The sequence below is a fragment of the Ursus americanus genome, chromosome 12 (assembly GCF_024610735.1).
Source record: "Ursus americanus isolate L20-20 chromosome 12, mUrsAme1.1.p, whole genome shotgun sequence".
NCBI lineage: Eukaryota > Metazoa > Chordata > Mammalia > Carnivora > Ursidae > Ursus > Ursus americanus.
Genome location: NC_142138.1, coordinates 60,761,353 through 60,781,327, shown reverse-complemented (window position 1 = coordinate 60,781,327; position 19,975 = coordinate 60,761,353). Strand labels below are relative to the sequence as shown.

Below are 19,975 nucleotides of genomic sequence, written 5' to 3'. Positions count from 1 at the left end.
TTCATGTGTACAACATAGTAATTCACCATTTATATACATTAGGGACTGATCACCACACTAAATGTAGCTACCATCTGTCATCATACAAAGTTACTGCATATTATTAACTGTATTCACTGTGCTGTACATTGTATATCTAAGTCTTATTTATTTTATAACTGTGAGTAAGGGTGCTTTAATTTAATTTTATTTTTTTAAAGATTTCATTTACTTATTTTGGAGAGAGAGAGAGAACATGAGCAGGGGAGGGGCAGAGGGAGAGAATCCCGAGCCGACTCTGTGCTGAGTGTGCCAGGCTCATTCTCATGACCCAGAGATATGACCTGAGCTAAAACCAACACTCAGACTGTTAACCAACTGAGCTACCCGGGCACCCCCAAAGGTGCTTTGATTTTAATACAAATATACAGCAGACGTATATCTGCAGTCACATGCATAAAATTATCTAAATGTGGTTATCTAAAGATACAGATATTTGGTCCCATGTGGGCCAAAGGCCAAGCAAACAACCAAACTTTTATCTAAAAATAATCTGTTTTGGTTAAGGGGCTTGACATCACATAGATAGCCTTATTCTGTACATGAAGATGTTTTGGGGAGAGGCTAGAGTATTTCATGACACCAGAACATTCTGAAAAATTTAACCACTGCTCTTATCTCCTCCCCACCTGACTTCCATCTCCACCCCCTAAGCTTCATCTCCCCATTCTCCCACCCTCTCCTCCCTTCCCTTCCTTGACTGCATCGGAGCCCCTTTAGGGCAGTTTTCCCAGACCTGACCCTGAGGGTATCTCCCCAGCAGGAGTCCCACACTCTGCCCAAGTCCCAGGGTGGGGGATGAAGGGGTGACAGCCTGCCAGTGGCCAGCCCCCATCAGAGCTGAGAAGGGGCAAAAGGGAGAACCAGGAGGAAATGGGTCACTGCCCCGTGGTTGGCAGGAGCAACTGCTGTGCCTGAGCTTTTATTCTGGGAACAAATCTTTGCTCTCTTCACCAGTGACCCACATGAACCATAATTCCCAACAGCAATAAAGTGGGGCAATAAAGAAGGGCTGACTCTACAACTGTGGGGTAAGGGTTCCCTGGCAAGGGAATAAAGACGGAAGGACATAGGGCTCTCATGGAGACGAAGGGAACAAAGGGGTTCAGAAAATGAGATTTAAAAAAGGTCTGAGCCTTGACTAACTGATGCCTCCTAGATACCTCCACACCAAAAAATTCCATCTTGTTTTGTATTCCTCTGATTTTAAACACCCCTTCTTTTCAAGGTGAGGCAAGGGTGAGGAAGAAGGGGGAAAGCAGCTGCAGAGCCAAATCAAGCTGGGAGCTGGGAATCACGGGAGCGGCTGGAGAGCTTGGCAGAACCCCACTGTTTGCTGGATGGATCCCGGAAACACCCACTGAATTGGCTACTTCTTCCTTCCCTGCAAACAACATCGTAACAAGATTCTTCTAGCCTGAAGGGTGACTTTGTGACCTCTTGGCCTTAGTCACGTCCTCTCTCCCACCCCAGCCCCAGAGACTCTTCCCCTTTTCCTTAGCGGTTCCAGAGTCCCGGAGTGTTATTTAGCGGTAGGCAGCAGAGGGCGATCTGGCCCCAGAGAATGACCGGGTCAACTCCTGCCATGTGCACGGATTGCTAATGACTTGCAGCTCCATCAACATAAAGCTAACTCCTGACAAAGGAACATTGTCACTAAGCATTTTCCTTTTCATTCTTGAAAGCTCCACTGCCTTAGCTAACCCCTTGCCCCTCCCTCCTGCCTTCATTCTCTCTCTCTTTCCTCTCCTAACCTCTTGGAAGCAGCAGGAAATGAACAAGGTCCACAGTGGAGAAAAACAAATCCCAGGGCCCTGCCGAGGGCAGCCACAGGGAAACGACCAAGTGTCATTAGCAGCTTCACGAGCTGTAGGCAGCCCTGTGTGTGTGTGTGTGTGTGTGTGTGTGTACTTTCGCATACATAAAAATGACCTTGAGAGATTATTAAAACACAGTTTCCTGGGCCTCACCCAGGAGTTCTGATTTAGAAGGTCTGGAGGGGGCCCAAGAATTCGCATTCTTAACACTCCCAAGATATTTTAAGGCTGTCAGTGGCAGACCACGTTTTCAGTAGCACTGTTGTACACCAAATGCAGTGAGTACTGTTTGGCTTGCTTAGATAAAGTCCTGTTAAGATGAATTCCCCCTGGGGCACCTGGGTGGCTCAGTCGGCTTAAGGGGCTGCCTTCGGCTCAGGTCTTGATCCCAGGGTCCTGGGATGGAGCCCCATGTCAGGCTCCCTGCTCAGCAGGGAGTCTTCTCCCTCTCTGTCTACCTGCAGCTCCCCCTGCTTGTGTGCTCTTTCTGTCAAATAAATAAATAAAATCTTAAAAAAAAAAAAAAGATGAATTTCTGCTACAATAGTAAGTCCAGATCCTTCTAAGTCTGGGCCAGAAGATCTCATAGATCAGCCTACTGCGGTTCCCTCCCCTTGCAGAAGAGCAGAGAATGTATCAACCAGAGCATTGTTTGGAGGGGGCTGAGTTCAGATAATAAGCTGGCTCTCCATTGACTGTTTCTTTCATCCCAACTGGCAGGAGAAGCACAGAAGGCCCCTCCTTCACCCCTGGTCAGGAGATGGAGACTATCTAGAGAACCCTGCTGTGTGTAACAGCTTGTGCCCAAAGGCCTCTGTCCCCTCCTCAGCACCCTCCAGACTCCAGAGCGTCTAGATCACAGGGCCCCATGGAATGAGCTGATGGTTCTCAAGAGAGGTGGGCACCCGAAGGCATGTCCAGTGATTGAAACAGAGCCATTTACTTCTGCTTATGCGCCAGAACATAACAAGACAGAGAAAAGTATCAATGAACACTTCTTATCCTTTACACATCCCCATTTATGACATAGGCCAAAATCAGTGGCGTGCTCTTACTGGCCTTTTTCCCTCTAAGTTTGCCCAAACGGCATGACATGACATTCAGTTCCACAAATATCCTTTGAGCACCTACTCCGTCCACTCCCCATGGCAGACTCTCTGGTAAAGCTAGACCTCGTTCTCAAGGAGCCCACAGTTTAACTAGAGAGAAAGACTAACACATATGTATGAGATATGTACCAAGATAGTAAGTGCACAGAGATAACAAATACCTCCCAAGGCCCTCAGAGAAAAGGGAAGGTGTCCTGAAAGGACGGGTTATTCTGGCATTTGAAGGGTGAATATGAGTTCACCAAGGAGACAAATTAGACGGCCAAGAAAAGAAGCCATTTGAGTCTCGGGTGTGAAGAAAATTGGGGTAATGATGAAATATAAAGTGCAGTCTGGGGTCAGGGGCCCCTTTCAAAGCACCTGGTACTTCAGCCCGCTTGAAGCATTTATCACCACTCCAGAAACAAAAGGGAGACCAACTGGGATGATACGCTACACCGACCCCCAGAAGAACTGTCAGCCAGAGGTGCTTTCTGTGCCAAGTCCCCTCATCCCAGGGAGGGACACTGGGTCAGTCAGGGTGGGGTCACTTTTCCCCCTAGAGGGCAACTATTTGAGCCAGAAGAAGCCTATGGGGTATGGAGTCTGAACTTCAGTTTCCTCATTTGGAAATGTCTACACTAGCTCTGGCAGCTCAGGGACTACAGGTCTGCTGCACAGAAGATGGACCAAAACGGGCAGAAACCACAGAAGAGCCAAGAAGACCAGCTTGTGAGCACAAGAAAGCCACCCCCAGTGGCTCCAGAATGACTCGGGAAGACCTTGAAGGGGCTGTAGGTGGTGCAAATCCCCGGGGTTGAGAACAAAGAGCACGGCTTGGTTGCTGCCATCTTGACCCAGTTTCTCCCCCAGGGCGGGTGTGGGGGCATGCGGTTCACACGCTGGTAGTTCAGATACACAGATACTTTGCAAAAGCTACAGAGCGGTGGTTAGTTTCAAGGGAATCAATTTCCAGGTCCTCAGTTTCTGTCCACTTTCTTCCCTAAACTGATGTGCCTCAGAGGGCATCTGCAGCCCTGATTTCCTTTTCCTGCCTTTTTCCCCCCTTAATTGCCTTCTTCCCACTTCACACACAAAAAAGTTTACTGCTCATTCTTCTCGATTCCTGCTAAATGATGCACTGCTCTAAGGCATAAAAATCGCTGAAACAGCAAAGGGACAATTCCACAGTTATTCTAATCAAGGAACCATAGACACCTCCCCACTCTTTCCATCTCCTTAAGAGACAAATTCCCAATAAAATTTCACTTCTTTTTTTTTTTTAAAGATTTTATTTATTTATTTAACAGAGATAGAGACAGCCAGCGAGAGAGGGAACACAAGCAGGGGGAGTGGGAGAGGAAGAAGCAGGCTCATAGCGGGGGAGCCTGATGTGGGGCTCGAACCCAGAACGCCGGGATCATGCCCTGAGCCGAAGGCAGACACTTAACCGCTGTGCCACCCAGGCGCCCCTAAAATTTCACTTCTTAAGAAGTGAACGAGTGTTGGGGCTCCTGGGTGGGTGGCTTAGTCGGTTAAGCATCGGACTTCCGCTCAGGTCATGATCCCGGGGTTCTGGGATCCAGCCCTGCATCGGGCTCCCTGCTCAGTGGCGAGTCTGCTTGTCCCTCTCCTTCTGCCCTCCCCCCAACTCATGCTGTCTCTCTGTCTCTCTCTCAAATAAATAAATAAAATCTTAAAAAAAAAAAATCTCAGGGTCCTGGGATCCAGCCTCAAGTAGAGCTCTGCTCTCAGTGTGGAGTCGGCTTGTCCCTCTCCCTCTCCCCTCTGCTCCTCCTCCCCGTTCATGCTCTCTCTCTCTCAAATAAATAAATACATAAATAAAATATTTTTTAAAAAGAAGTGAATCTGTGTTTATTAATTATAAAAATTTGTAATAAATCTGGTTTTTTTGAAAGATTTAATTTATATATTTGAGAGAGAGAGCGAGCAAGAGAGCACAAGCAGGAGGAGAGGGGAGAGGGAGAAGCAGGCTCCCCGCTGAGCAGGGAGCAGGATGTGGGGCTTGATCCCAAGACCCTGAGATCATGACCTGAGCCAAAGTTAGATGTTTAACCGACTGAGCCCCCCAGGCACCCCATGAATCTGTTCTTTGGCTAAATGTTACTCATCATAATATTTTTAAACAATTAGAACATCTGTCACTGAAAAGATTTTTTAAATGAGTTTTAATTTATATGTTTTTGTTGCAGAAAAGTATGTATAATAGAGGACCAATAAAATGCTTTCAATCACTAAATTATCTTAAGATTACTTGGAAGAGAAATCGAAATATGATTTCAAAGAAAAAAGAAACGACGCTTCCAATTTAGAGAGTTTCATCATGAATTAGCTAAATCAATGAGGATAATATCAAGTAACTGATATTAATACAAATCCTTTAGGTGCATTTAAAAGAGTGATTTCGTAGTTTTATTAATATTTACAAAAGGCCAGGGGCGCCTGGGTGACATAGCGGTTAAGCGTCTGCCTTCGGCTCAGGCAGGGGTGATTCTGGCGTTATGGGATCGAGCCCCGCATCAGGCTCCTCCGCTGGGAGGCTGCTTCTTCCTCTCCCACTCCCCCTGCTTCTGTTCCCTCTCTCGCTGGCTGTCTCTCTCTCTGTCAAATAAATAAATAAATAAATAAATAAATAAATAAATAAATAAAATATTTACAAAAGGCCAGTCACTGTGTTTTACAATTGTACTACTCTTGAAACTAATGACAAAAAAATGTTAGGTGCTAACCTTAAATGTACAAGGGGGCACATGGTTTTTCAAAACTCTTTTAAAAGATACAGGAGCAGAAATGTTTGAGGACTATTGCTTCAGCCAATGTCATTTCCGGAGGGGGACTTCACAGGGCTGTGACTCAGCATCACTTCAAGACTCCTCCAGGGCAGGGTCAGACCAGTCTTCCCCTTCAGCAACTTCCACCCCAGTTCCCAGCAACCAGCACCAGTTACTCACCTCCCAGTCACATTGCCTCTGGTGGCTGCAGACTCAGTCACGTACACCAACACCTGGATAGCTGTGGGCACGGTACTTAACCCCTCTGTGCCTCCCTTCTCTAAGTTACAAAATGGCAATAATATTTACTGCTTCTCTTTCTACTTCTTTCTCTACTACTACCACTACTTTTCATTTATGTACGTTACCTTAAGAAATGTTTGGCAATGGAAGCCATTGTGTATCTGAATACTCCACAGAAAAGGAAGAATGAGAAACTGAGAGGTCAAGCCAGATGTCAAAGGTCATTTGATAGGTCAGTTGCCAAGGACTAGAACCCTGGATTGCTATCATTTAGCCTACTGACCTCTGCTTTCTGGCAGTGACTCAGAGCTTGTCGAAGAATCTAGAGGCATGGTTCATAACATCTTTACCCAACACGGGCCTTGACAACAGTCCGTCCTTTGACAGGTTTGTGTTGACCACTGTCCAGAAGCACCCATGGCCAGAGTAGGGGGCCTGGGGTTGTACATGAAGGTCTTCTGTCTCCTTGTGCTCAGGCTGGACTCCCCCAGTAACAGAAGCGTAGGTACCCACTAAAATCTCCTATCACTTCTCATTTGTTCATTAAATCATAAACATCTTAGATTTTAAGAATCTGGTAACTGGAAGGGACTGTAGAAATCAGCCTGAGGCCCAAGCCTTTCCCATCAGTCACTCCACAGCAGAGTTTCAGAGAAGCATTTCCATCTCTCTCCCGCATGCTGGCCGACCTTGCCGCCGTGAGGCAGAGACAGGTGACTGGAGTTGGTGGGTAATGGGAGGCACTGCTGACTCTACTGAGCAGTGATTCTCTAAGGTTTAAAGCTCAGAATCCCCTTTGACTAAAACTAGTAAAGTCTTATACCTTCTTCTTTTAATGTAAATTGAAACAATGTTTGGGATTAAAATATATGTTTTTAATTTATACTGATCTGCCTCCTTGGGAAGATTTGGGCTCCTGCCGAGAAACATTCCACCCCTTTATCCACACCCCCCAGACCCCACATTCCAACACACACTTCTTGGCTCCAAGAGTGCGTAGGGTACATGCGGCAGACCACCAAAGATGAATAGAAAGAGGTGTGAGCCAGATACCCAGCAATGATTAGGCCCAGGGCCTGCGTACATACACGGGCGCATCGGAACGGGGCCGGGAGGAGGTGCACAGGGAGTTATACATAACCAGGGGGGAGGAGTACGGGTGGGGCTGGAAGGAACGGCTCGCGAAAATGCCGATGTTCTTCCCAACTAATAAAAATAAAGCCAACAGACAGGTCAGAGACTTCAGGCTGGGAAGGAAGGTGGGGAAGAGCCAAACGGCCCAATTCCCTGAAGGATTTTTATTTGGTACCATTCCGTCGCTCTGGGTCTCTTGCTCCTGTTTTGCAGTTTGCAGACTGTTTAGTGCTATTTCAATTGATCTCTCTTTAATTCTTGCCAGTCCCTCTTTTCCCTCTATTTTAGGTGGTTTCACTCCAGTCCTGCCAAATTCACACACACTAAGATTAGAAGGGCCTCATTTATCATCCAACCCAATTCTTTCAAAATGTTTGACCGTGACAACACAGTGAGAAGTACATTTTATACCCTGACCTGGTACCCGTGTGCACAAAATACAACCAGACCAAGTTCCATGAAACCATCCTTATCCTACCAAAACCGGTCAACGGTTTCAATTTGAAAATGCCAGGTGCAACCCGATAAACTGATAATACGACCTACTAGGGGCTCACAACTCATTTTTTTTTTAAAGATTTTATTTATTTAACAGAGAGAGACAGCCAGCGAGAGAGGGAACACAAGCAGGGGGAGTGGGAGAGGAAGAAGCAGGCTCCCAGCGGAGGAGCCCGATGTGGGACTCGATCCCGGAACGCCGGGATCACGCCCCGAGCCAAAGGCAGCCGCCTAACGACTGCGCCACCCAGGCATCCCCATCTTGCCTGTTTTTGTGTGGGCTCTCTGCCATTCTCAATTATTTGATGCCAGACCAATGACACCTAGCAAATGGAGAAACTTGGGTGAATTAGGTACCTAAAATGCGTTTGCACTTTTTTTTTTTTTTTTTTAAATGCTCAAGGACCTCTACTGCAGCTCCCTGCTGGTAACTGAGGTAGACTGGTCTTCTCATCAGGCAGAGCTAGGTAGGTGGTAGGGGTGGGGAGAGAGTGGGGTAGGGGGAGTAAGGATGGGTATGGATGGAATTTCCTTGACCTTCCTCCATCCCTCCCTCTCTTCCTTCCTTCCTTCTTTCCCTCCTTCCATGCACAAACTGATATTATTAAATATCTATTACATACCAGGGCTTGTGCTACTTTCTGTAGATGGGGTAAAAAAAAAATTTCCTAAGAAACATACTCTGGCAAAGCAATCGACTTGTAAGCAGTCCATTACAATGCTACACAGAAGTTAAGGCTTTATGAGAAGGAAGTTTAAGCCTGCATTTAACCCAGACCAGTGAAGAAAGAAGTGATAAGAAAGGCTTCCCTGAGGAGGGAGGGGATGGTGGAGCTGACTCCAACCAGGCGAAGGAGAGGGGAAGGAGGTCTCAGGCAGAGACCCTGCCGGAAACAGGGGATGGTCTCGCTGTTTCATAACATTCATGTGTAGAGCTCCTAATTTCAGAGAAATCTGCTGAATATACACTGATCTTCAACCCCTGTCTCTGAGTACACCTGAACTGGAGAGAGAAAGGTATCCATCAACTCCTACCTGCCCAGACCAGTTTTCGAAGGGACAGACCTCATGTGGAGCAGAGAAGAGAGACAGCACACACCTACCTTGCTCATTCTTTGCATTTTGAAAATGGTTACAATGGTGGTACGTTGTTTTATTTTAAGTTACGGTTTTTGAAATTATTTGAACCCAGAAATCCAACAAGAATATCCACCCACTCTGCGAGTGTGGTCACTACTTCAGGATGGTTTAAAAAAAAAATCAAAACCCAACCCCACCTCAACCCCCCACTCCATAGCCTGACTTAAGAGGCACTTATAACAGTATAGCAAGACAACCCCCGCGACACCGGCCCCCTTCCCCCCCCCCTTCCTCCCTACATTCCCTGGAGAAATTGGAGAGATAGGGCCATTTGTTTGGATAGGACCCTGCCGATAGAGCTCAGCATCTGGTCTCAGGCGACAAAACAAAACTGGAAAGTCAGGAAGAAGCCAGGGAGCTAAAACTAGACCCTAGAAATATCAAGCCTCCAACCCAGCAGATCTTGGAACGAGGGCTCTACATACAGGAATAAACAAAAATTGTGTCTCAAGATCTAACTTGAAATAATGCCACTTAGTACGTCCTCGGTGATCTTCATGTGGAAAATAATTATTTCTCAGCCTACAACCGATCCAGCCGGTGTTAGAAAAGCTACATGAAAAATTCCTACAATTTGGCGGCTTCCTCAGCATTCTGTCTTCCTGAGGATCAGCAAATTCATTAAGGTCTTGCTCTGCTGTTTGGCTGGCCATTCGTCTACTAAAAATATCTGAGGTCTTTCTAGTTTATTTCAACCATTATTTCTTAGTGATAATAGACTTGAAATTCATAAGTCTGAATTATGCAAGTTGTCTGATTCTGAAACCTCTTAAATTAGTACAGAATGGTAGTTCTCAAGATTTTTACTAAATGGCCTTTATTCAATGCCTATTAATACCAGGATTTATTTTATTTATGTATTTAAAGATTTTATTTATTTATTTGTGAGAGAGAGTGAGCAAGAGAGAGAGAGAGAGAGAGAGCGCACAAGTGGGGAAGGGCTGAGGGAGAAGCAGACTCCACGATGAGCAGGGAGCCTGACATGGGGCTCGATCCCGGGACTCCAGGATCATGACCTAGCTGAAGGCAACCGCTTACCCGACTGAGCCACCCACATGCCTCTACCAGGATTTTTTAAAAAGATTTTATTTATTTATTTGAGAGAGAGAGCACAAACAGGGGGAGGGGCACAGGAAGGGGCAGAGGGAGAGAGAGAAACAGACTCCCCTCTGAGCAGGGAGTCCAAAGAGGGGCTCTATCCCAGGACCCCGGGATCATGACCTGAGCTGAAAGCAGACACTTACCCAACTTAGCCACCCAGGCACCCCCAATACCAGGATTTTTTGAAAACATATCCTATCTCTTATATAACAATCCTAAAAAGTAATTATTTTATTCCCTGAGATTAAAAAATTAGGCAAGGTAGTGAGAGAAAGCAATAATTGAAGTCCAAATGTGCCTCTCTTCAGAATCCATGATCTTTCCATGGATGTCTTCCCAACTGGACCAAAGCTGGCTCTAATTTAGTTAATTAGCTAAAAGCTACAAGCATCCTCAAGGCAGGAGAATAAGCGGAAGGGCTCTCTGACCCTCTCTCTCACCTTCTCTCTCTCACCATCCCTTCTTCACTCCCTCATTCCTCAGGTGCTCTGCTCTCTTCCCTCACCATCAGAGCTCTCTAAAATGCATCTTACCATAGAAGGTTGGAGTAGGGTTTTCCAACAGGGGTCCAGGCCTTTTACTTCCCCACCCCCATTACCCCCCCCCCCCAAGACTCCAAAGGGGTCTGAGAGCTGTTCTTTCCATTTCAAAGGAGTCTAATAGAAACTGTCAATTCTTTTTAGGCTATTCAGATTCCTTTGTTTTAATCTGGTGTCCCATCAACTCAGTGTAATAGGCCTGATTGTCTTTGGGGAATTGAGTTAATAAAGGATATTTTTCTGGCAGGTTGAAATCTTTCAAAGCACTAAGATCTACCCCTGAGAGCTGTGAAAGGTTAGGTCTTTGCAATGTTATCTCTACTAACAAAGTCTTAATCCAGAGGGTTCCACTCCTCAGTAAACATTCAAGTAACAGGGCCATTGTGTTGGAGGAGGGGGGTATAGATTGCAATGCTGAAGAAATGTTAACCTGGATATCTAGGTCCATAATGCAGAAGGACAATAGACCACAGTGGTTAAAGTAATGGACTTTTTTTCTTAATTCTTATTTTCTTTGATTAAGTAGGCTCCACATCCCAGCCCCCAATGCAGGGCTGGAATTCAGGACCCTGAGATCAAGACCTGAGCTGAGATCAAGAGTCAAATGCTTAACCAACTGAGCCACCGAGGCACCCCTAAGATAATGGACTTTGACAGCAGAGAGACACTGTTCAAGTCTTGACTCTGTCCCTTGTTAAGAGTTATTGAGCGAACTATCGAACTCTGTGCATCAGTTTTCTCAGCTGTAACTATCTCATAGGATTGCCACCGGGATGTAATGGGATGATGCATTTGAAGTGCAGGATGCCTTACGCTATAATTATTGCTCAACAAATGCTGTCTGAACATTTTTTCCACGGACCATAACCCAAATTGGTCTTTCGCTGTGACGCAGGACATCTCCTCCTCCCCCATTTGCCTACGATTTCCTTTTTCACTCCCGGAACTAGCTGGATGTTTTGGCTGATGTTGGAAAAACCCCGCAACAAAAACAGAGGGAAAGTGCGGTCTGGGTTCGAAGGCCAAGCAGCAATCTTTTCGCCCTGAGTGAGGGCTCCGGCTGGCAATAGGGTAGAGGGCATTAGGGTTGCTGGCGCAGACAGGAGGGTGAAGAACCGAACACAGGCCCCGTTTGCAGGAAGCTCACTCTCTCGTGGGCAGCCAGGAGTCAGCTTGGAAGAGAGAGAGACCACCAGAACCAGATTTGGAAAAGTCTAACTGTTGAATGTGTAAGTGCTTGGCGGGGGGGGGGGGGGGGGGGGCGTCCTTCCTTTAGCAGCGTTTGACTCAGAGATTCAGGGTGGGTAACCGGTCCAGGAACAAGGGGCACATGGCCATGCTGCACCCTCTCCTCGCTGGAGCACCTACTCCTTTTATCCCTCCAAGCTGCCCCTCCCCCACCAGCTGCTCTGGGAATCGCCCTAAAGCGCTTCTTCAATCATGTCACTCCTCCACTAAACGTCTGTGACACCTACAGGATTAAGCACAGACTTTGTAGCCTCTCCAGTGTGAACCCAACTTATCGTCCGTGCTCCCTGTCCTGTGCCAGACTGAGTACTCATTGTCCCCTGAGCTCATCTTGAGCTCTGGCTCCTCTGCACCTTCCTTTCTCCTCCTCCTCTTCCTCCTCCTCCTCCTTATTCTTTTTTTTTTTTTAAAGACTTTTTAAAAGTAATCTCTACACCCAACGTAGGGCTCGAACTTACAACCCCCAAGATCAAGCGTAGCATGCTCCAGGACTAAGCCAGCCAGGTGGTCCCTTTCTTTATTCTTTATTCTATCTCAGGAATGTCCTTTTGTTCCCTCCCATCTCAAATGCCACTCCTCCCTTAGCAGCTTCCCCTAACCCTCTCCCAATTCCCCCAGCATTCCCTCCTCTGAAACTGGGGCATGGAAGGTTCTTAGTAAATTTGGTTTTCTGTCAGCTATCAGATTGTTAACTCCTTAAGGTTAGGTACGGTGTCTGACTGAGGGGTTCCCTCTGCCAGTACTCAGTAAGTACTCAAGAAGCAGTCACTGGATTGCATCAGAGCTGAATAACCGTTTCTTCCCACTTCAAGACCCTCTTCATATTTATTCCCCTAACAACTCCCTTCCAAGTGAAACAGAATTGATTGATCCTATTTTACTGAGCAGGAAACTGAGGCCTGGAGAATAAGAATAATTAGTACGGAGGGGGTTGGGGGCGAGAGTGCGCCAGAGGCCAATATGGAAACTTCCATAGCAAAGCAAAGGCAGTGGTGATTCTGCTTGTCATTCTGTTTAGTCTCTCTTGTCTCAAGGCTATGGTGACAGCCTGGAATGGATTAGACCCTGAATAGCAACTGTTGGTCTGTCTCTAGGCCTGGGGTGAAGTAATAAGTCTCTTTAACTCTGTCCTCAGAGAGAATTTTAAAAAGTGAAAAGAGAGAAGGAAAGAAATTTTGCCCCCAGAGAAACGTACTGCCACATAAAATCATACACAGCTTTAAAATTCAATGTTTTTCTTCTCTGAAGATACCCGGGACAAGGCTGTCTCTGCTGCTTTTCATCATATAAATTGCTCTGCTTGAAAGGCAAGTGGGGGTAAATATAGCAGCAGTATCTCTGATGTAACATTCTCTGACCTGGCCTGGACATGTCCTTGACATTGTCCTTTAGAAAGGAAAGAGAAGGAGAGAAAAGTATGCCCTTGCTACTGTGTGTAAGAGAAACTCCTATTCCCAGCCATTATCAGGGGACAGGAGACTGATGAGTATAAAGAATAAAAATAAAACGAAAGATGCTAGTGATTTGTCAGGTTTCCTGTGTCTGGCTGTCTGGCAGGCAGGCCAGAGCCAGAGCCAGTCAATCAGCGTATTTACCAAGGTGGACGTGGCCAGACGCCCTGCACTGGAAACCACACACGGTTCCACTTCTAGTCCCGCCCGTTGCATTTTGAAAAGTGTCCTGCCTAAAATATTTTGTAGGTTACCGAATCCCACTTTCTCCTGACTCTTTCCAGGCTTTTTCCTTAATGCAACAACTCAACGATAGCAATAATGAAACTTTAATTTGAAAGTGGGCAGAATACACATCAAAATGCTCCTTGTGGTTCCCTCTGGTGAGAGGTCAGGGCGCCTAGGGGCTGGGAGGAGGGCAGAGTGAATGCCCGCAGGGCTCTTGCCTCTATTGTGGGAGGCTTTCATGATGAGAATGATTTAGTGAATTGCATGCATAATTTTTTTTTTTTAACTAGGGAAGGAAGGAAATAATGGATTGAGAAAGAGCTCACCTGTGATTTCTACGTGAAACTTGATTTTAAGCATATTATTGACTCTCAAGTCCCTCCAAGAAAAGCATCTGTTGGGTAGGGTAACTGCGATTTTCTTACTTCCAGTGTCTGGGACAACGTCTCAACTCTTTCTTTTTTTACATGTTGCATCCCTCATGTAAAATTCAAATTATGTGCCACACATCGATATGTAATTTATGTATGCATAAACTATTTATAGTGATTTTATATGTATATATACTTCCGCCTATCCATTTCTGTCTATGGAATACCTACTTCCTTGTTTTCTGAATAAGATAGAAATGAGAGAATTTTGTGATGGTAACACTGGAGGATGTGCCCACTCCTTCCTTCTGAAGACCACTAGTCAAATTAATACAGCACCGCTGACCCATGAGGTAATGGCTGTACATTAATGTATGCTAATGTATGCAAGATCCCTCCCACAGTGCCGGGCACATGCTGGCTGCTCTATCAGAAGGGGAAGCCTTCTCTCCTCCCGTTTGTCCACTGAAGAGGACCTAGTTGACGCAAAAGAATTTGAGTGTGTAAGCATCTGGCCTAGGAAAGTTAGAGCTAGAAAGAGTTAGATATGATTTCACCAATTTTCCTCACCTCAAGACAGGGAAACTGAGGCCCAGGAGAATTGTTTGTTTATAAAGACTGCAAATCCACTGAGTGGCAGGGCCAAGCGTCTTCATGACTTTTCTAAACTCCCACTTGCACCTCTGGCTCAGGTCCAAACTAGTTAAAATGACAAGATTGCCAATTGTTAGCTCAACTGTCTTCTCTCTTCCCTTCTTTTAGTGTGTCTGGTTTAGAGCTTTTTTTTTTTTTTTAAAGATTTTATTTATTTGACGGAGAGAGACACAGCGAGAGAGGGAACACAAGCAGGGGGAGGGGAGGGGCAGAGGGAGAGGGAGGAGCAGACTCCCCACTGAGCAGAAGCCCCATGAGACTTGGGGGACCAGATTCGGGGCTCCATCCCAGGACCCTGGGATCATGACCTGAGCTAGAGGCAGACGCTTAACTGGCTGAGCCACCCAGGTGCCCCGGTTTAGAACTTTTTACACCTACTTAGATGTGCCTGTAGGAGTAAAACCTCCGAGGAGATAGAAATGCAATAAAATCTTTAATAATCAAGTACTGGGCTGAAGGCATTCTGACTTCTCCCAGAGCACAGTAGACATAGTGAACAGCAGGTGTGGTTTATTATTACTATTATTAGCATTATAAGCATCATTAACATCATCACCCCCATCAGTCTGTCTTCTGTGTGCGGATAGGTTTTTAATAGTGTACTTTAAGGGGCGCCTGGCTGGCTCAGTCAGTAGAGCGTGTGACTCTTGATTTCGGGGTCATGAGTTGGAGCTCCATGTTGGGTGTAGAGATGACTTTTATTTCAAAAAACAAAAAGAGGCACTTCAAAAGCCTGAGCAGCTTCTCATCCAGAGGCAGTGAGCCAGGTGGCTCCGGGATGTTGAGCCTCTTCTGCAAATGATGGAAAGGACTTCCGAAGGGTAGTCCCCAGCCCCCAGCCTGCTGCCTGGGGCGTGCTCCTGAAAAAGTTTACCTAACTTCCACCTAGAAAAACAGAGCTCTCCTCTGGAATTCAAGCACAGTTTAGAGAGGTCAGAGAAATTCACAGCCTGGGGCCCTGTGTCTGTCTGCCTGGTCAAAAACAACCACATATTCTGCTTTCTGCTTTGCAGTTTATAAAGCCCTATGGGAGGCGAGGGATCTGAATAACACGCCGCGGATCTGAAATAATTTTTTTTTTTTTTTTTTAAAGCACAGAGGGGCGCTTGGGTGGCTCAGTCGGTTAAGCATCTGCCTTCGGCTCAGGTCATGATCCCAGGGTCTTGGGATCCAGTCCTGCATCCATCTCCCTGCTCAGTGGGGAGTCTGCTTCTCCCTCTCCCCCTGCTCCTCCTCCCTGCTCCTGTTCTCTCTCTCTCACTCAAATAAATAAAATCTTTAAAAAAATAACAATAATTTTAAAAAACAGAGAAGAGGAAGAAAGAGACGCTAATATGGCTCAAGAGACCCTGTGTCCTAGACACCAGCCACCTCGCATCTCTTACCTCACTTTTGCCACCTCCCTTACTCCCAAAAGTAAGATTTGTCCCCATTTCAGAGACACTAAAGCTCACAGGCCAGGCAACAGGTCCAGGGGCACACAGCAACAAAGTGGGAGAACCAGAAGTCGAACCCACCCGCTCTGACCCCTGATCTAGTGGGCGCAGCGTCCACAGCCCCACATGAGGAAACCGAATCCCAGAACATTTTCTGTGCCCTGCAGAAGGTCACATAGCTAGTAAGTCGCAGGGCTGGCATCTGACTGTAACTCTGATCTCAAACTTGAAGTAGATAATCTGTGTTTAACAAGATGTTTTGTTTGCTGATGGCCAACAAAAAGTGGGGTGGAAGAAAATGAGATGTCACATTTAAATTGACCTGTTTTGATTAGATTAGATAACCCGGGATGGGGTTGTGGTTCGCAAGGAGTGGTTCTTAAACTAAAAGGTAACACTATGAAGTCGCAAATCAGAAGAGCAAGTAGGTTATGACACGGAGCAAATCCAGGAGTCAATACTAACCAGAGGGAACAAAACCTTCGATTTTCCTTCTCACCCTTAATCAAGTCTTTAAAACAACAACGTAATATTTTTTTTAAATCAAATGATACATGTTTACAATACAAAATTCAAAAGATAAAAAAGATATAATGTGAAAAGTCACTTACCCTCCCTCTTCTGCCCTCCCAGCCAGCCTCACCGGCATAGGGTATCCAGAGACCTTGATTCAGCCTCAGCACAGAAGGTTCTGGGTATTAGAAGAGAGAGCTGTTCACACGGTGTGATGACAAGTGTGGAAAGATCCAATGCCTTGTCCAAAATATATCTCCACTAGCCTGGTACCACCTTTCCCTTCAAACTGGGAGGAAAATCCCCCCAGTGAGTGTTAATCATTCCACTAAAGCGAAGATGGGGATATTACTTCCAGAAATACACAGGAAAAAGGAGATGGTCAAACTCAGTACTTTTGTCTACCGGTCTTTCTGTTCATCAACCTAATAATTGTTTTCTCTGGTTATTTTGTTCTCCCCACTCTGATCCTCAAAACACATGCCCATCTGGGGAAGCCCTGAGGGGCCCTCACTAACGCAAATCTAATTTTAGGATTTTAAATGTGATACATTTTCCTGACAGCCCCACATTTTCCAGAAGAGCCAGCTTGACACAAACTAGATTTTGCTTACGGGTGAAATGTGAGGAATATATATAAATCAAGTGGCTTCCTTCCCTTCCTAATGCCCTGCCACTGACCTCTCAAGAGCATAATTTATGAAGACCCTTACCCTTAGCTCCCTTTTTTTCTTCTTTTTTTTTTTTGGTTTCAATTTTTATTTAAATTCTAGTTAGTTGTCTAGTTAGTCTAGTTAGTGTAATAGTTTTAGGAGTAGAATTTAGTGATTCATCAGTTACGTATAACACCCAGGGCTCATCTCAAGTGCCCTCCTTAATACCCATCACCCACTTACCCCATCCCCACCCACCTCCCTCCATCAACCCTCAGTTTGTTCTCTATTGTTAAGAGTCTTCCCCTTTTTCAAAGTAAAACAACAGGAAAGGTGAAGAAGCCCTCTATCAACTTTCCACTGTTAATCAGGTCTTCTTCAGGCTTGCAATTGAAATAGTAAGGACACAGAGATGACGCCTGTTTTGTCTGTGTCTTTCCAACCCGGAATAAAGCCTTTGCCCAGCTTTGCCGCTAAAGGTTCTGTCCTGTTTCAGTCCTTCTTTGTCAAACGCCTTTAACGAATTATCTGCACTCCCAGTTATCTTTGGCTCTTAACTTCCAATAATTTGGTTTTGGTCTCTATTGAAAATGTAATTAGGGGGCATTATCTACTCCTGAATAGGCGGCTTCAAATGCCCCTTCTCAGTCTTTACTGACATCCAGAGTTTCCTATTCAACCTGTTACTGCAAATCACACCCTAAGGCATGGTTCTGTTTTGTTTGTTTGTTTAATACTTTTTTATTTTTTATTTATTTTTTAAAAGATTTTATTTATTTATTTGACAGAGAGGGAGAGAGAAATCACAAGCAGGGGGAACAGCAGAGGGAGAGGGAGAAGCAGGCTCCCCGCTAGCAGGAAGTCTGACACAGGCCTCGATCCCACGACCCCGGGATCATGACCTGAGCCGCAGGCGGATGCTCAACCGACTGAGCCACCCAGGAGCCCCATGTTTAATAAATTTTTTAAAAACTTTAATTACATGACCAGTATAACGACATTAATACAGTTCTACATAAAAGGCAGAAAATGTCACCCACAATGCCACTACCCTAAAAAAGATAAACATTTTTTAAAAGTTATGTTTATTTTAAAAGTTTTTGAGCACCTAGCTCAATACATTGCAGTTCATTTTATGGAATGTTATGCAACATTTGAAAATGATGAGATAAATCTATACATATGAAAAAACTCCTGGGGCGCCTGGGTGGCTCGGTTGGTTAAGCCCCTGCCTTTGGCTCAGGTCATGATCCCGGAGTCCAGGGATCAAGCCCCACATTGGGCTCCCTGCTCACGGGGGAGTCTGCTTCTTCCTCTGACCCTCCCCCCTCTCATACTCTTTCTCCACTCTCACTCTCAAATAAATAAATAAAATCTTTTTTTAAAAAAGTAAATACTCCTACATTATCTATAAAGTGAAATTAGCATGATGTGGGGCACCTGGGTGGCTCAGACAGTTAAACAACTGCCTTCTGCTTGGGTCTTGATCTTGGGGTCCTGGGATCGAGCCCCACATTGGGCTCCCTGTTCGGTGGGGAGTCTGCTTCTCCTTCTTCCTCTGCCTGTCTCCCCAGCTTGTGCTCTCTCTCTCTCTGAAATAAAGAAATTAAAAAAATATATATTTAAAAAAAAAGAAAATAGCATGATGTATAACAATATATATATTGCAATGCTATTTGAGTATTTTTATAAATATATTTCACGCTGGGATATGTATGCACATTTTCTGGAAGGACATACAAGACACACTTAACAGTGGTTGCTCGTAGACTCTAGAAAAAGGGAATGGCTGGTATGAAAAAAGACTTTTGTATTTATACTTTTCTGGATTGGTTGATTTGTTTACCACATAATTTAAATACTACTACCATCTAAAACAAAAGTAATGTTTGTGCACCATCAGTTTTCTGGAAATAAATAAAACAAATGTCTACACGTGTAACATGTGAAGGTCATTAATTTTTTAATTAACATTCAAAAGAAGTATTTTACATTTGAAAAGTATCTGAGGGTTAAAGAGAAAGAAAGAGACAAAACAAGAAACAGACTCTTGGGAGCTGGACTGGCTCAGCCAGTGGAGCATGTGACTCTTGATCTAACGGTTGTGGGTTTGAGCCCCACGTTGGGTGTGGAGATTACTCAAAAATAAAATCTAAAAAAACCAAAACAACAACAACAACAAAAACAGACCGTTAACTATAGAGTGGAGGTGGGTGGGGATGGGGAAAAGAGATGATGGGCATTAAGGACGGCACTTGCTGTGATGAGCACCGGGTGATGTGTGACAGTGTTGAATCACTATATTGTACACCTAAAACTAAGATAACACTCTATGTTAACAAAAGAAAAAAAAGAACAGTATTTGAAGGTTAAACTTTATTTCATTCTATACAAATTCACAAGATTGTATGATAATTTTTGAGAAGTGATAACCAAACACATATTAAGCATTACTTGCTCATAGCTTAATAATTTCAAAAGAAAAATTACATAAAATTCTGTCCACATTTTTACAGTGAATTTTGATATTTGATTTGGAATGTGATTGTATATTTGAATACATATATACGATACTACAAAGGATCTCAAAAGGTAGCAATGCCTAGAGCACAAGAGGCTCTTAAGTTGGACCTGGGTAGCATAACACTCCAAATTATATAAAGAATCAATCCGCATCAAATTCTACCTTCACCACTGCCCTCCTTCCTTACCTTGGCTTTGGAACCCACAGCCATCCTTTAAGGGGGGGCAGGGGACACTGCTTCTAGAAAGCAGTAGCATGTCTGCTGATAAACCAGGGAAGGCCTGATTTTCTTTCCATCTTCTTTAAGAAAGATGCCTTTATTTTTTTTAATTTTTTTTATTTTTTTAAAAGATTTTATTTATTTATTTATTTATTTATTTATTTATTTATTTATTTATTTGACAGAGATAGAGACAGCCAACGAGAGAGGGAACACAGGCAGGGGGAGTGGGAGAGGAAGAAGCAGGCTCATAGCAGAGGAGCCTGATGTGGGGCTCGATCCCAGA

At 44.9% G+C, this 19,975-nt stretch overlaps 1 protein-coding gene across 7 annotated transcripts in view; it reads right to left on the bottom strand.

The window, feature by feature from the left end:
• The window catches only part of LRIG2 (leucine rich repeats and immunoglobulin like domains 2), a 143,178-nt gene that overhangs the window by 92,534 nt on the left and 30,669 nt on the right, over positions 1-19,975 (bottom strand). For 3 of the 7 annotated variants that reach the window (XM_087866177.1, XM_087866179.1, XM_087866178.1), the window contains 2 exons: positions 18,386-18,537; positions 16,391-16,470 (listed from right to left, as the gene is read on the bottom strand). In XM_087866177.1, coding sequence (XP_087722303.1) covers positions 16,391-16,428 — 38 coding nt within the window. In that variant the 5' untranslated portion in view covers positions 16,429-16,470; positions 18,386-18,537. Of the gene's footprint in view, positions 1-14,259; positions 16,352-16,390; positions 16,477-18,385; positions 18,538-19,975 lie in introns of those variants that run through there. The other 4 variants (XM_087866180.1, XM_087866182.1, XM_087866181.1 and 1 more) reach the window with 3 other exon arrangements.